Source organism: Taudactylus pleione, unplaced genomic scaffold (assembly GCF_031769625.1).
Source record: "Taudactylus pleione unplaced genomic scaffold, aTauple2 ptg000489l, whole genome shotgun sequence".
In the NCBI taxonomy this organism is placed as follows: domain Eukaryota; kingdom Metazoa; phylum Chordata; class Amphibia; order Anura; family Myobatrachidae; genus Taudactylus; species Taudactylus pleione.
This window is the reverse complement of record NW_028284891.1, coordinates 28648-44885: the sequence shown is the minus strand read 5'-3', so window position 1 is coordinate 44885 and position 16238 is coordinate 28648. Positions and strand designations below refer to the sequence as shown.

Genomic DNA, 16238 nt, shown 5'->3' with positions numbered 1-16238 from the left:
GTATAAATGGTGACTGTAGTTATAGTATTGTGCAGACATTGGTATAAATGGTGACTCTAGTTATAGTAATGTGCAGACATTGGTATAAATGGTGACTGTAGTTATAGTATTGTGCAGACATTGGTATAAATGGTGACTGTAGTTATAGTATTGTGCAGACATTGGTATAAATGGTGACTGTAGTTATAGTATTGTGCAGTCATTGGTATAAATGGTGACTGTAGTTATAGTATAGTGCAGACATTGGTATAAATGGTGACTGTAGTTATAGTAATGTGCAGTCATTGGTATAAATGGTGACTGTAGTTATAGTATTGTGCAGTCATCGGTATAAATGGTGACTGTAGTTATAGTAATGTGCAGTCATTGGTATAAATGGTGACTGTAGTTATAGTATTGTGCAGTCATTGGTATAAATGGTGACTGTAGTTATAGTATAGTGCAGACATTGGTATAAATGGTGACTGTAGTTATAGTAATGTGCAGTCATTGGTATAAATGGTGACTGTAGTTATAGTATTGTGCAGACATTGGTATAAATGGTGACTGTAGTTATAGTATTGTGCAGTCATTGGTATAAATGGTGACTGTAGTTATAGTATTGTGCAGACATTGGTATAAATGGTGACTGTAGTTATAGTATTGTGCAGACATTGGTATAAATGGTGACTGTAGTTATAGTAATGTGCAGACATTGGTATAAATTGTGACTGTAGTTATAGTATTGTGCAGTCATTGGTATAAATGGTGACTGTAGTTATAGTAATGTGCAGACATTGGTATAAATGGTGACTGTGGTTATAGTAATGTGCAGACATTGGTATAAATGGTGACTGTAGTTATAGTATTGTGCAGTCATCGGTATAAATGGTGACTGTAGTTATAGTATAGTGCAGACATCGGTATAAATGGTGACTGTAGTTATAGTATTGTGCAGACATTGGTATAAATGGTGACTGTAGTTATAGTATTGTGCAGTCATCGGTATAAATGGTGACTGTAGTTATAGTAATGTGCAGTCATTGGTATAAATGGTGACTGTAGTTATAGTATTGTGCAGTCATTGGTATAAATGGTGACTGTAGTTATAGTATTGTGCAGACATTGGTATAAATGGTGACTGTAGTTATAGTAATGTGCAGACATTGGTATAAATTGTGACTGTAGTTATAGTATTGTGCAGTCATTGGTATAAATGGTGACTGTAGTTATAGTATAGTGCAGACATCGGTATAAATGGTGACTGTAGTTATAGTATTGTGCAGTCATTGGTATAAATGGTGACTGTAGTTATAGTATAGAGCAGTCATTGGTATAAATGGTGACTGTAGTTATAGTATTGTGCAGTCATTGGTATAAATGATGACTGTAGTTATAGTATTGTGAAGACATTGGTATAAATGGTGACTGTAGTTATAGTATTGTGCAGTCATCGGTATAAATGGTGACTGTAGTTATAGTATTGTGCAGTCATTGGTATAAATGGTGACTGTAGTTATAGTATTGTGCAGTCATTGGTATAAATGGTGACTGTAGTTATAGTATTGTGCAGTCATTGGTATAAATGGTGACTGTAGTTATAGTAATGTGCAGACATTGGTATAAATGGTGACTGTAGTTATAGTATTGTGCAGTCATTGGTATAAATGGTGACTGTAGTTATAGTAATGTGCAGACATTGGTATAAATGGTGACTGTAGTTATAGTATTGTGCAGACATTGGTATAAATGGTGACTGTAGTTATAGTATTGTGCAGTCATTGGTATAAATGGTGACTGTAGTTATAGTATTGTGCAGTCATTGGTATAAATGATGACTGTAGTTATAGTATTGTGCAGACATTGGTATAAATGGTGACTGTAGTTATAGTATTGTACAGTCATTGGTATAAATGGTGACCGTAGTTATAGTAATGTGCAGACATTGGTATAAATGGTGACTGTAGTTATAGTATTGTGCAGACATTGGTATAAATGGTGACTGTAGTTATAGTATAGTGCAGACATTGGTATAAATGGTGACTGTAGTTATAGTATTGTGCAGTCATTGGTATAAATGGTGACTGTAGTTATAGTATTGTGCAGACATTGGTATAAATGGTGACTGTAGTTATAGTATTGTGCAGACATTGGTATAAATGGTGACTGTAGTTATAGTATTGTGCAGTCATTGGTATAAATGATGACTGTAGTTATAGTATAGTGCAGACATTGGTATAAATGGTGACTGTAGTTATAGTATAGTGCAGACATTGGTATAAATGGTGACTGTAGTTATAGTATTGTGCAGTCATTGGTATAAATGGTGACTGTAGTTATAGTATTGTGCAGTCATTGGTATAAATGGTGACTGTAGTTATAGTATTGTGCAGACATTGGTATAAATGGTGACTGTAGTTATAGTATAGTGCAGACATTGGTATAAATGGTGACTGTAGTTATAGTATAGTGCAGTCATTGGTATAAATGGTGACTGTAGTTATAGTATTGTGCAGACATTGGAATAAATGATAACTGTAGTTATAGTATAGTGCAGACATTGGTATAAATGGTGACTGTAGTTATAGTATAGTGCAGTCATTGGTATAAATGGTGACTGTAGTTATAGTATAGTGCAGTCATCGGTATAAATGATAACTGTAGTTATAGTATAGTGCAGTCATCGGTATAAATGATGACTGTAGTTATAGTATTGTGCAGACATTGGTATAAATGATGACTGTAGTTATAGTAATGTGCAGTCATTGGTATAAATGATGACTGTAGTTATAGTATTGTGCAGTCATCGGTATAAATGGTGACTGTAGTTATAGTATTGTACAGTCATTGGTATAAATGGTGACTGTAGTTATAGTATTGTGCAGACATTGGTATAAATGGTGACTGTAGTTATAGTATTGTGCAGTCATTGGTATAAATGATGACTGTAGTTATAGTATTGTGCAGACATTGGTATAAATGGTGACTGTAGTTATAGTATTGTGCAGACATCGGTATAAATGGTGACTGTAGTTATAGTAATGTGCAGTCATTGGTATAAATGGTGACTGTAGTTATAGTATTGTGCAGACATTGGTATAAATGGTGACTGTAGTTATAGTATTGTGCAGACATCGGTATAAATGGTGACTGTAGTTATAGTATAGTGCAGTCATCGGTATAAATGGTGACTGTAGTTATAGTATAGTGCAGTCATCGGTATAAATGGTGACTGTAGTTATAGTATAGTGCAGACATTGGTATAAATGGTGACCGTAGTTATAGTAATGTGCAGTCATTGGTATAAATGGTGACTGTAGTTATAGTATTGTGCAGACATTGGTATAAATGGTGACTGTAGTTATAGTATTGTGCAGTCATTGGTATAAATGGTGACTGTAGTTATAGTATTGTGCAGTCATTGGTATAAATGGTGACTGTAGTTATAGTATTGTGCAGACATTGGTATAAATGGTGACTGTAGTTATAGTATTGTGCAGTCATTGGTATAAATGGTGAATGTAGTTATAGTATAGTGCAGTCATTGGTATAAATGGTGACTGTAGTTATAGTATTGTGCAGACATTGGTATAAATGGTGACTGTAGTTATAGTATAGTGCAGACATTGGTATAAATGGTGACTGTAGTTATAGTAATGTGCAGTCATTGGTATAAATGGTGACTGTAGTTATAGTAATGTGCAGTCATTGGTATAAATGGTGACTGTAGTTATAGTATAGTGCAGACATTGGTATAAATGGTGACTGTGGTTATAGTATTGTGCAGACATTGGTATAAATGGTGACTGTAGTTATAGTATTGTGCAGACATTGGTATAAATGGTGACTGTAGTTATAGTAATGTGCAGACATTGGTATAAATGGTGACTGTGGTTATAGTATTGTGCAGACATTGGTATAAATGGTGACTGTAGTTATAGTATAGTGCAGACATTGGTATAAATGGTGACTGTGGTTATAGTATTGTGCAGACATTGGTATAAATGGTGACTGTAGTTATAGTATTGTGCAGACATCGGTATAAATGGTGACTGTAGTTATAGTATTGTGCAGTCATTGGTATAAATGGTGACTGTAGTTATAGTAATGTGCAGTCATTGGTATAAATGGTGACTGTAGTTATAGTAATGTGCAGTCATTGGTATAAATGGTGACTGTAGTTATAGTATAGTGCAGACATTGGTATAAATGGTGACTGTAGTTATAGTATTGTGCAGACATTGGTATAAATGGTGACTGTAGTTATAGTAATGTGCAGTCATTGGTATAAATGGTGACTGTAGTTATAGTAATGTGCAGTCATTGGTATAAATGGTGACTGTAGTTATAGTATAGTGCAGACATTGGTATAAATGGTGACTGTGGTTATAGTATTGTGCAGACATTGGTATAAATGGTGACTGTAGTTATAGTATTGTGCAGACATTGGTATAAATGGTGACTGTAGTTATAGTATTGTGCAGACATTGGTATAAATGGTGACTGTAGTTATAGTAATGTGCAGACATTGGTATAAATGGTGACTGTGGTTATAGTATAGTGCAGACATTGGTATAAATGGTGACTGTAGTTATAGTAATGTGCAGTCATTGGTATAAATGGTGACTGTAGTTATAGTATAGAGCAGTCATTGGTATAAATGGTGACTGTAGTTATAGTATTGTACAGTCATCGGTATAAATTGTGACTGTAGTTATAGTATTGTGCAGTCATCGGTATAAATTGTGACTGTAGTTATAGTATTGTACAGTCATCGGTATAAATTGTGACTGTGGTTATAGTAATGTGCAGTCATTGGTATAAATGGTGACTGTAGTTATAGTATAGAGCAGTCATTGGTATAAATGGTGACTGTAGTTATAGTATTGTACAGTCATCGGTATAAATTGTGACTGTAGTTATAGTATTGTGCAGTCATTGGTATAAATGGTGACTGTAGTTATAGTATTGTGCAGTCATTGGTATAAATGGTGACTGTAGTTATAGTATTGTGCAGACATTGGTATAAATGGTGACTGTAGTTATAGTATTGTGCAGACATTGGTATAAATGGTGACTGTAGTTATAGTATTGTGCAGACATTGGTATAAATGGTGACTGTAGTTATAGTATAGTGCAGACATTGGTATAAATGGTGACTGTAGTTATAGTAATGTGCAGTCATTGGTATAAATGGTGACTGTAGTTATAGTAATGTGCAGTCATTGGTATAAATGGTGACTGTAGTTATAGTATTGTGCAGTCATTGGTATAAATGGTGACTGTAGTTATAGTATTGTGCAGACATTGGTATAAATGGTGACTGTAGTTATAGTATAGTGCAGACATTGGTATAAATGGTGACTGTAGTTATAGTATAGTGCAGTCATTGGTATAAATGGTGACTGTAGTTATAGTATTGTGCAGTCATTGGTATAAATGGTGACTGTAGTTATAGTATTGAGCAGTCATTGGTATAAATGGTGACTGTAGTTATAGTATAGTGCAGACATTGGTATAAATGGTGACTGTAGTTATAGTATAGTGCAGACATTGGTATAAATGGTGACTGTAGTTATAGTATAGTGCAGACATTGGTATAAATGGTGACTGTAGTTATAGTATTGTACAGTCATTGGTATAAATGGTGACTGTAGTTATAGTATTGTGCAGTCATTGGTATAAATGGTGACTGTAGTTATAGTATTGAGCAGTCATTGGTATAAATGGTGACTGTAGTTATAGTATTGTGCAGACATTGGTATAAATGGTGACTGTAGTTATAGTATTGTGCAGACATTGGTATAAATGGTGACTGTGGTTATAGTAATGTGCAGACATTGGTATAAATGGTGACTGTAGTTATAGTATTGTGCAGACATTGGTATAAATGGTGACTGTAGTTATAGTATTGTGCAGTCATTGGTATAAATGGTGACTGTAGTTATAGTATTGTACAGTCATTGGTATAAATGGTGACTGTAGTTATAGTATTGTGCAGTCATTGGTATAAATGGTGACTGTGGTTATAGTATTGTGCAGACATTGGTATAAATGGTGACTGTAGTTATAGTATTGTGCAGTCATTGGTATAAATGGTGACTGTAGTTATAGTATTGTGCAGACATTGGTATAAATGGTGACTGTAGTTATAGTATTGTGCAGTCATTGGTATAAATGGTGACTGTAGTTATAGTATTGTGCAGACATTGGTATAAATGGTGACTGTGGTTATAGTATTGTGCAGACATTGGTATAAATGGTGACTGTAGTTATAGTATTGTGCAGTCATTGGTATAAATGGTGACTGTAGTTATAGTATTGTGCAGTCATTGGTATAAATGGTGACTGTAGTTATAGTATTTTGCAGTCATTGGTATAAATGGTGACTGTAGTTATAGTATTGTGCAGTCATTGGTATAAATGGTGACTGTAGTTATAGTATTGTGCAGTCATTGGTATAAATGGTGACTGTAGTTATAGTATTGTGCAGTCATTGGTATAAATGATGACTGTAGTTATAGTATTGTGCAGACATTGGTATAAATGGTGACTGTAGTTATAGTATTGTGCAGACATTGGTATAAATGGTGACTGTAGTTATAGTATTGTGCAGTCATTGGTATAAATGGTGACTGTAGTTATAGTATTGTGCAGACATTGGTATAAATGGTGACTGTAGTTATAGTATTGTGCAGTCATTGGTATAAATGGTGACTGTAGTTATAGTAATGTGCAGTCATTGGTATAAATGGTGACTGTAGTTATAGTATTGTGCAGACATTGGTATAAATGGTGACTGTAGTTATAGTATTGTGCAGACATTGGTATAAATGGTGACTGTAGTTATAGTAATGTGCAGTCATTGGTATAAATGGTGACTGTAGTTATAGTATTGTGCAGTCATTGGTATAAATGGTGACTGTAGTTATAGTATTGTGCAGTCATCGGTATAAATGGTGACTGTAGTTATAGTATTGTGCAGTCATTGGTATAAATGGTGACTGTAGTTATAGTATTGTGCAGACATTGGTATAAATGGTGACTGTAGTTATAGTATTGTGCAGTCATTGGTATAAATGGTGACTGTAGTTATAGTATTGTGCAGTCATCGGTATAAATGGTGACTGTAGTTATAGTATTGTGCAGTCATCGGTATAAATGGTGACTGTAGTTATAGTATTGTGCAGACATTGGTATAAATGGTGACTGTAGTTATAGTATAGTGCAGACATTGGTATAAATGGTGACTGTAGTTATAGTATAGTGCAGACATTGGTATAAATGGTGACTGTAGTTATAGTATTGTGCAGTCATTGGTATAAATGGTGACTGTAGTTATAGTATTGTGCAGACATTGGTATAAATGGTGACTGTAGTTATAGTATAGTGCAGTCATCGGTATAAATGGTGACTGTAGTTATAGTATAGTGCAGTCATTGGTATAAATGGTGACTGTAGTTATAGTATAGTGCAGTCATCGGTATAAATGGTGATTATAGTGATATTATTGTACTGTAACTGGAATAAATGGTGACTGTAGTTATAGTAATGTGCATACATTGGTATAAATGGTGATTATAGTGATATTATTGTACTGTAACTGGAATAAATGGTGAATGTAGTGATATGATTGTACAGTAATTGGAGTAATTGGTGAAAGCAGCTACGATTGTACAGTAATTAGTATAAATGGAGAATGCAGTGATATGATTGTACAGTAATTAGTATAAATGGAGAATGCAGTGATATGATTGTACAGAAATTAGTATAAATGGAGAATACAGTGATACGATTGTACAGTTATTAGTATAAATGGTGAATGCAGTGATACGATTGTACAGTAATTGGTATAAATGGAGAATACAGTGATACGATTGTACAGTAATTGGTATAAATGGAGAATGTAGTGATATGATTGTACAGTAATTGGTATAAATGGAGAATTCAGTGATATGATTGTACAGTAATTGGTATAAATGGTGAATGCAGTGATATGATTGTACAGTAATTGGTATAAATTGAGAATGCAGTGATATGATTGTACAGTAATTGGTATAAATGGAGAATGCAGTGATATGATTGTACAGTAATTAGTATAAATGGTGAATGCAGTGATACTATTGTACAGTTATTAGTATAAATGGTGAATGCAGTGATACTATTGTACAGTAATTAGTATAAATGGATAATGCAGTGATATGATTGTACAGTAATTAGTATAAATGGAGAATACAGTGATACGATTGTACAGTAATTGGTATAAATGGAGAATGCAGTGATATGATTGTACAGTAATTGGTATAAATGGAGAATGCAGTGATATGATTGTACAGTAATTGGTATAAATGGAGAATGCAGTGATATGATTGTACAGTAATTAGTATAAATGGATAATGCAGTGATATGATTGTACAGTAATTGGTATAAATGGAGAATTCAGTGATATGATTGTAGAGTAATTAATATAAATGGTGAATGCAGTGATATGTTTGTACAGTAATTGGTATAAATGGAGAATACAGTGATATGATTGTAGAGTAATTAATATAAATGGTGAATGCAGTGATATGATTGTACAGTAATTAGTATAAATGGATAATGCAGTGATATGATTGTACAGTAATTAGTATAAATGGTGAATGCAGTGATACTATTGTACAGTTATTAGTATAAATGGTGAATGCAGTGATACTATTGTACAGTAATTAGTATAAATGGATAATGCAGTGATATGATTGTACAGTAATTAGTATAAATGGAGAATACAGTGATACGATTGTACAGTAATTGGTATAAATGGAGAATGCAGTGATATGATTGTACAGTAATTGGTATAAATGGAGAATGCAGTGATATGATTGTACAGTAATTGGTATAAATGGAGAATGCAGTGATATGATTGTACAGTAATTAGTATAAATGGATAATGCAGTGATATGATTGTACAGTAATTGGTATAAATGGAGAATTCAGTGATATGATTGTAGAGTAATTAATATAAATGGTGAATGCAGTGATATGTTTGTACAGTAATTGGTATAAATGGAGAATACAGTGATATGATTGTAGAGTAATTAATATAAATGGTGAATGCAGTGATATGATTGTACAGTAATTAGTATAAATGGATAATGCAGTGATATGATTGTACAGTAATTAGTATAAATGGTGAATGCAGTGATATGATTGTACAGTAATTAGTATAAATGGTGAATGCAGTGATATGATTGTACAGTAATTAGTATAAATGGAGAATGCAGTGATATGATTGTACATTAATTGGTATAAATTGAGAATGCAGTGATATGATTGTACAGTAATTAGTATAAATGGTGAATGCAGTGATATGATTGTACAGTTATTAGTATAAATGGTGAATGCAGTGATACTATTGTACAGTTATTAGTATAAATGGTAAATGCAGTGATACTATTGTACAGTAATTAGTATTAATGGTAAATGCAGTGATACTATTGTACAGTAATTGGTATAAATGGAGAATGCAGTGATATGATTGTACAGTAATTAGTATAAATGGTGAATGCAGTGATATGATTGTACAGTAATTGGTATAAATGGAGAATGCAGTGATATGATTGTACAGTAATTGGTATAAATGGAGAGTGCAGTGATATGATTGTACAGTAATTAGTATAAATGGATAATGCAGTGATACTATTGTACAGTTATTAGTATAAATGGTTAATGCAGTGATACAATTGTACAGTAATTTGTATAAATGGTTAATGCAGTGATACTATTGTACAGTAATTAGTATAAATGGTGAATGCAGTGATACTATTGTACAGTAATTAGTATACATGGTAAATGCAGTGATACTATTGTACAGTAATTGGTATAAATGGTGAATGCAGTGATACAATTGTACAGTAATTAGTATAAATGGTTAATGCAGTGATACTATTGTACAGTAATTAGTATAAATGGTTAATGCAGTGATACTATTGTACAGTAATTGGTATAAATGGTGAATGAAGTGATACTATTGTACAGTAATTAGTATAAATGGTTAATGCAGTGATACTATTGTACAGTAATTAGTATAAATGGTTAATGCAGTGATACTATTGTACAGTAATTGGTATAAATGGTTAATGCAGTGATACTATTGTACAGTAATTGGTATAAATGGTTAATGCAGTGATATGATTGTGCAGTAATTGATATAAGTGGTGAATGCAGTGACACTAATGTGCAGTAATTGGTATAAATGCTAAATGCAGTGATATGATTATGCAGTAATTGGTATAAATGGTAAATGCAGTGACAGTAATGTGCAATGATTGGTATAAATGGTGAATGCAGTGATATGATAATGCAGTAATTGGTATAAATGGTAATTGCAGTGATATGATTGTGCAGTGATTGGTATAAATGGTGAATGCAGTGATATGATTATGCAGTAATTGGTATAAATGGTAAATGCAGTGATATGATTGTGCAGTAATTGGTATAAATGGTGAATGCAGTGACAGTAATGTGAAGTAATTGGTATAAATGGTGAATACAGTGATATGATTGTGCAGTAATTGGTATAAATGGTGAATGCAGTGACAGTAATGTGCAGTAATTGGTATAAATGGTGAATACAGTGATATTATTGTGCAGTAATTGGTATAAATGGTGAATGCAGTGATATGATTGTGCAGTAATTGGTATAAATGGTGAATGCAGTGACAGTAATGTGAAGTAATTGGTATAAATGGTGAATACAGTGATATGATTGTGCAGTAATTGGTATAAATGGTGAATGCAGTGACACTAATGTGCAGTAATTGGTATAAATGGTGAATACAGTGATATGATTGTGCAGTAATTGGTATAAATGGTGAATGCAGTGACACTAATGTGCAGTAATTGGTATAAATGGTGAATGCAGTGATATGATTGTGCAGTAATTGGTATAAATGGTGAATGCAGTGATATGATTGTGCAGTAATTGTTATAAATGGAAAATGTAGTGATATGATTGTGCAGTAATTGGTATAAATGGTGAATGCAGTGATCTGATTGTGCAGTAATTGGTATAAATGGTGAATGCAGTGATATGATTGTGCAGTAATTGGTATAAATGGTAAATTCAGTGACACTAATGTGCAGTAATTGGTATAAATGGTGAATGCAGTGACAGTAATGTGCAGTGATTGGTATGAATCAGAGATGTGTTCCCTCAGGCCCTGGGCCTGTATAATGCCCGGGGAATCATTTGGTCTGGCCCTCTGAGCTTTTTTCTGCTAGCCTCATCTGGTTAGCAGGGTCCCAGAATGGCACACTGCAGCCAGAATCTATGCAGCAATGCTGCCTGGAGCATCCTTAGGACCCTTTTGACGGTACACCGCTGCCCTTACACCTCCCCGGAGCATCCTCAGGATGCTCTGGGTATTGCTGTAATCAATGGTGATTGTGGCCCCGCCCCATGTGAATGCAGTGATATGATTGTGCAGTAATTGGTATAAATGGTGAAAGCAGTGATATGATTGTACTGTAATTGGTATAAATGGTGAATGCAGTGATATGATTGTACTGTAATTGGTACAAATGGTGAAAGCAGTGATATGATTGTACTGTAATTGGTATAAATGGTGAATGCAGTGATATAATTGTACAGTAATTGGTATTAATGGTGAAAGCAGTGATATGATTGTGCAGTAATTGGTATTAATGGTGAAAGCAGTGATATGATTGTGCAGTAATTGGTATTAATGGTGAAAGCAATGGTATGATTGTGCAGTAATTGGTGAAAGCAGTGATATGATTGTGCAGTAATTGGTATTAATGGTGAAAGCAGTGATATACTTGTACAATAATTGCTATACTGTAAATGGTGAAAGCAGCTATGGTTGTGTAGTAATTGGTATTAATGCTGAAAGCAGTGATACTAATCTGGTGATTATGATGGCATTTACTAAAGGGAGGGGGTGATGGAGTGAGTTTGCACTTGTCACTAAACTACTGGAGACTTGAAGCAGAGAATATATGGCTGGGCGGATTAGGCTTGGACACTATTACAGGGGATGGGGGCTGTGTAAGCTTTTGTTTTACAAGTGATTGCACCTTTATTCTGGAGGTCAGAGAAGAAGGCAGGCTTTACGGTGGTCTTTGTGCTGGCTGATCCTTGGGGGTCTTTGTACCAATGTCAGCGCAATGAGACATTTCTTCCAGATCAACACAGAGACATGAACCGTCCTCCCCTCAATTAGCAAAGTAAAAACGAATTAAAGTCACCCTGGTTGCTGTGTGGAAGTCCCGGCCCCTAATTCCCAGAGAGCGGCTTACTTATCTGTCAGCTGCAGGCACGGCCGGGGTTCCAGGAGCTCACACTCTATTCTCCCCTTCCCCTCTAACCCATAGTATAAGATGCAACTTCTCTGTATTACTGCAGTGGATGGGGGTCACAGACTATATGTGTAGCTGTATTATACTGTACATAAATGCTATATATACATATACATACATAAATACATATTGTATATACATACACATTATACATATATATATATGCATATACATTATACATACATAAATACGTATTGTGCAAAAATATGCATATTATAAATATATATATATAGATATATATAGCAAGAAATAAAAGTTCTCAATGCAGCGGCATAAGGTGATTCACTTTATGCAGCTGGATTGAGAACTTTTATTTCTTGCCTGGAGTGCCACACCCAAGAGGGGTATTTTTACACACATTATACATACATAAATACATATACACATTTATATTATATTTATACAATACACATTTATATATACACACGTACGTACAGACACATGCTATATATATATATACATACATGCTCTCATTCTAACCCACTCCCTTATGTTTAATGTGTACATCACCTGTGCTACCCGTCTCTGTCACTCCTTCCCATACTTATATTATCATATACTCCATCCTCCCTACAACAGCACCTAACCCTCACTTTCTTGCTGCTTGAGTGCTATGATCACTGCTGCGGCAATGTGTATATATCATGTACGTGTCCTGCATTGTCTTGTACTGTAAGTCACTGTTCTACTCAACTGTTTATGTACTGTGTAAGGCGCTGTGGAACCATTGTGGCATCATATAAATAAAGGATAATTATATATATATGATCTGGGGGAGTGCACCTGTTGAGGATTATTGAGACATTAATCTGACTGAATATAGACTAAGCGCCGCTCCACTCTTTTTTAATATATATATAATTTGCCTTTATGTATGTGGCACCTTACATAGTATGTAAGCAGATAGTGCTAAGAGTACAAGAAAAAGTGCAAAAGCACACTAGTAGTAAACATTGCAAATCATAGGATACAAGCTATATCACCAGTGAGAGAGGTCTCTGTGTGTGTATATATAATATATATATATATAGATCTCTGTGTGTGTGTATATATAATATATATATATATATATATATATATATATATAGATCTCTGTGTGTGTGTATATATAATATATATATATATATATATATATAGATCTCTGTGTGTATATATATATATATATATATATAGGTCTCTCTGTGTGTGTATATATATATATATATATATAGATCTCTGTGTGTGTGTGTATATATATATATATATAGATCTCTGTGTGTGTATATATATATATAGATCTCTGTGTGTGTATATATATATATATATATAGATCTCTGTGTGTGTGTATATATATATATATATAGATCTCTGGGTGTGTGTATATATATATATATATAGATCTCTGGGTGTGTGTATATATATATATATATATATATATATATAGATCTCTGTGTGTGTGTATATATATATATATATAGATCTCTGTGTGTGTGTGTATATATATATATATATATATATATATATATATAGATCTCTGTGTGTATATATATATATATATATATATATATAGATCTCTCTGTGTGTATATATATATATATATATATATATATAGATCTCTGGGTGTGTATATATATATATATATATATATATAGATCTCTGTGTGTGTATATATATATATGTGTGTGTGTATATATATATATATATATATATATATATAGATCTCTCTGTGTGTGTATATATATATATAGATCTCTGTGTGTGTATATATATATATATATATATATATATATATAGATCTCTGGGTGTGTGTATATATATATATATAGATCTCTGTGTGTATATATATATATATATATATATATATATATAGATCTCTCTGTGTGTGTATATATATATATAGATCTCTGTGTGTGTATATATATATATAGATCTCTGTGTGTGTATATATATATATATATATATATATATATATATATATATAGATCTCTGGGTGTGTGTATATATATATATATATAGATCTCTGTGTGTGTATATATATATATATATATATATATATATATATATATATATAGATCTCTCTGTGTGTGTATATATATATATAGATCTCTCTGTGTGTATGTATATATATATATATATATATATATATATATATATATATAGATCTCTGGGTGTGTATATATATATATATATATATATATATATATAGATCTCTGGGTGTGTGTATATATATATATAGATCTCTGTGTGTGTATATATATATATATATATATATATATATAGATCTCTGGGTGTGTATATATATATATATAGATCTCTGTGTGTGTATATATATATATATATATATATAGATCTCTGTGTGTATATATATATATATATATATATATATAGATCTCTCTGTGTGTATATATATATATATGTGTGTGTGTATATATATATATATATATATATATATATAGATCTCTCTGTGTGTATATATATATATGTGTGTGTGTATATATATATATATATATATATATATATAGATCTCTGTGTGTGTATATATATATATAATGTATGTGCAGCACTGATGATGATACAGCTTGTATCCTATGATTTGCTTCATGCTACTTTTGCACTTGTCCTTGTGATCACGTATCTGCTCACGTACTATGTACATACACGCAGGTAGGATATAGGGGGCTCCTGTGACTTGGGGACACATTGTATAGCTGAGATAAATATAAGTGTGTGTGATAATGATAAATGGAGGGGGAATGACGCAATAACCATATAGCCTTACGCTAGTGCTGCGCTGAGGATGCGCTAACGCTGCGCTTTTGTGTCCTGCAGGTAAAAGTCTGGTTCCAGAACAGGAGGACGAAGTTCAAGCGGCAGAAGCTGGAGGAGGAGGGCTCGGACTCGTCGCAGAAGAAGAAGGGCACCCACCACATCAATCGCTGGAGAATCGCCACCAAGCAGGCCAGCCCCGAGGAGATCGATGTCACATCGGACGATTAGTGCATCGCACTTTGCTGGAGCACAGACGGGGCCAGGGATGGGGCCGGCCCGGAGGAGGATTTTTGCACTTGCAGCTGTTGGCGGAGCCCTGTGCGGGTGAGGGGGACCCTGTGACCCGGACTCGGCCGTTTGGAGAGACACAGGGGGGGACCCTTCTGCCTTTGTACCTAGTATTTGTCGCAGGAGCCTGTATGTGCACACGGGGACTCCCTATACCGGACTGTACATAATTCGTGCTTGTGCTTCTGACACCTATATACTTCCAAGAAGTATCAACTGCTACAGATTTGGTCAATAAAGATTTATCCTGACGTTGGCAGAGTGACCCGAGCTGTCGCCCCTGTGTCGCAGCGTTTCTAATGATGGCCGTGTAGTTACTGTCCATAGGGGGAGGATATGGAGGGTCTCAGACTGCCCATATGGGGGGGCTGGGGGGTAATAGAGTTCCAGCTGCTGGGGCCCCAAGCTTCCCATAGGAGGGGTATATGGGGGGCCCTAGGCTGTGGGTATATGGAGGGTCCCAACTGCCCATAGGTGGGTATATGGAGGGTCCCAACTGCCCATAGGTGGGTATATGGAGGGTCCCAGGTATATAGAGGTCCCAGCTTCCCACAAGAGGAGTATATGAAGGGGGCAGGCTGCCCTTAAGTGGGTCTATAAAGGGTCCTAGGTTGCCCATAGAAGGGGTACATAGAGGTTCCCAGATGCCCACAGGAGGAGTATATGAAGGGGGCAGATGAAAGGGCCGCAGTCTGTCTTCTCCTGATCCTCATACAGAGCAGTAATCATCTTATTCCCAATTGAAAGAGAAACCTCGTCCCCTCTGTTCCAGCTACAAAGGCTCCGGCCGCTTTTGTGTAAGTGCAAATCAGTCTGTGCGATTATCCCGGGGGGGTCCGGGGGCGACGCGTGTGGACGCGCAG

At 34.3% G+C, this 16238-nt stretch overlaps 1 protein-coding gene across 1 annotated transcript in view; it reads left to right on the top strand.

Moving 5' to 3' along the window:
- Positions 1–15599, top strand: part of EMX2 (empty spiracles homeobox 2) — a 28258-nt gene extending 12659 nt beyond the window's left edge. The window contains exon 3 of the mRNA XM_088449605.1: positions 15148–15599. Within this exon, the coding sequence (XP_088305731.1) occupies positions 15148–15315 (168 nt within the window). The 3' untranslated portion in view covers positions 15316–15599. The remainder of the gene's footprint in view (positions 1–15147) is intronic.
- Positions 15600–16238: the final 639 nt, after the last annotated feature.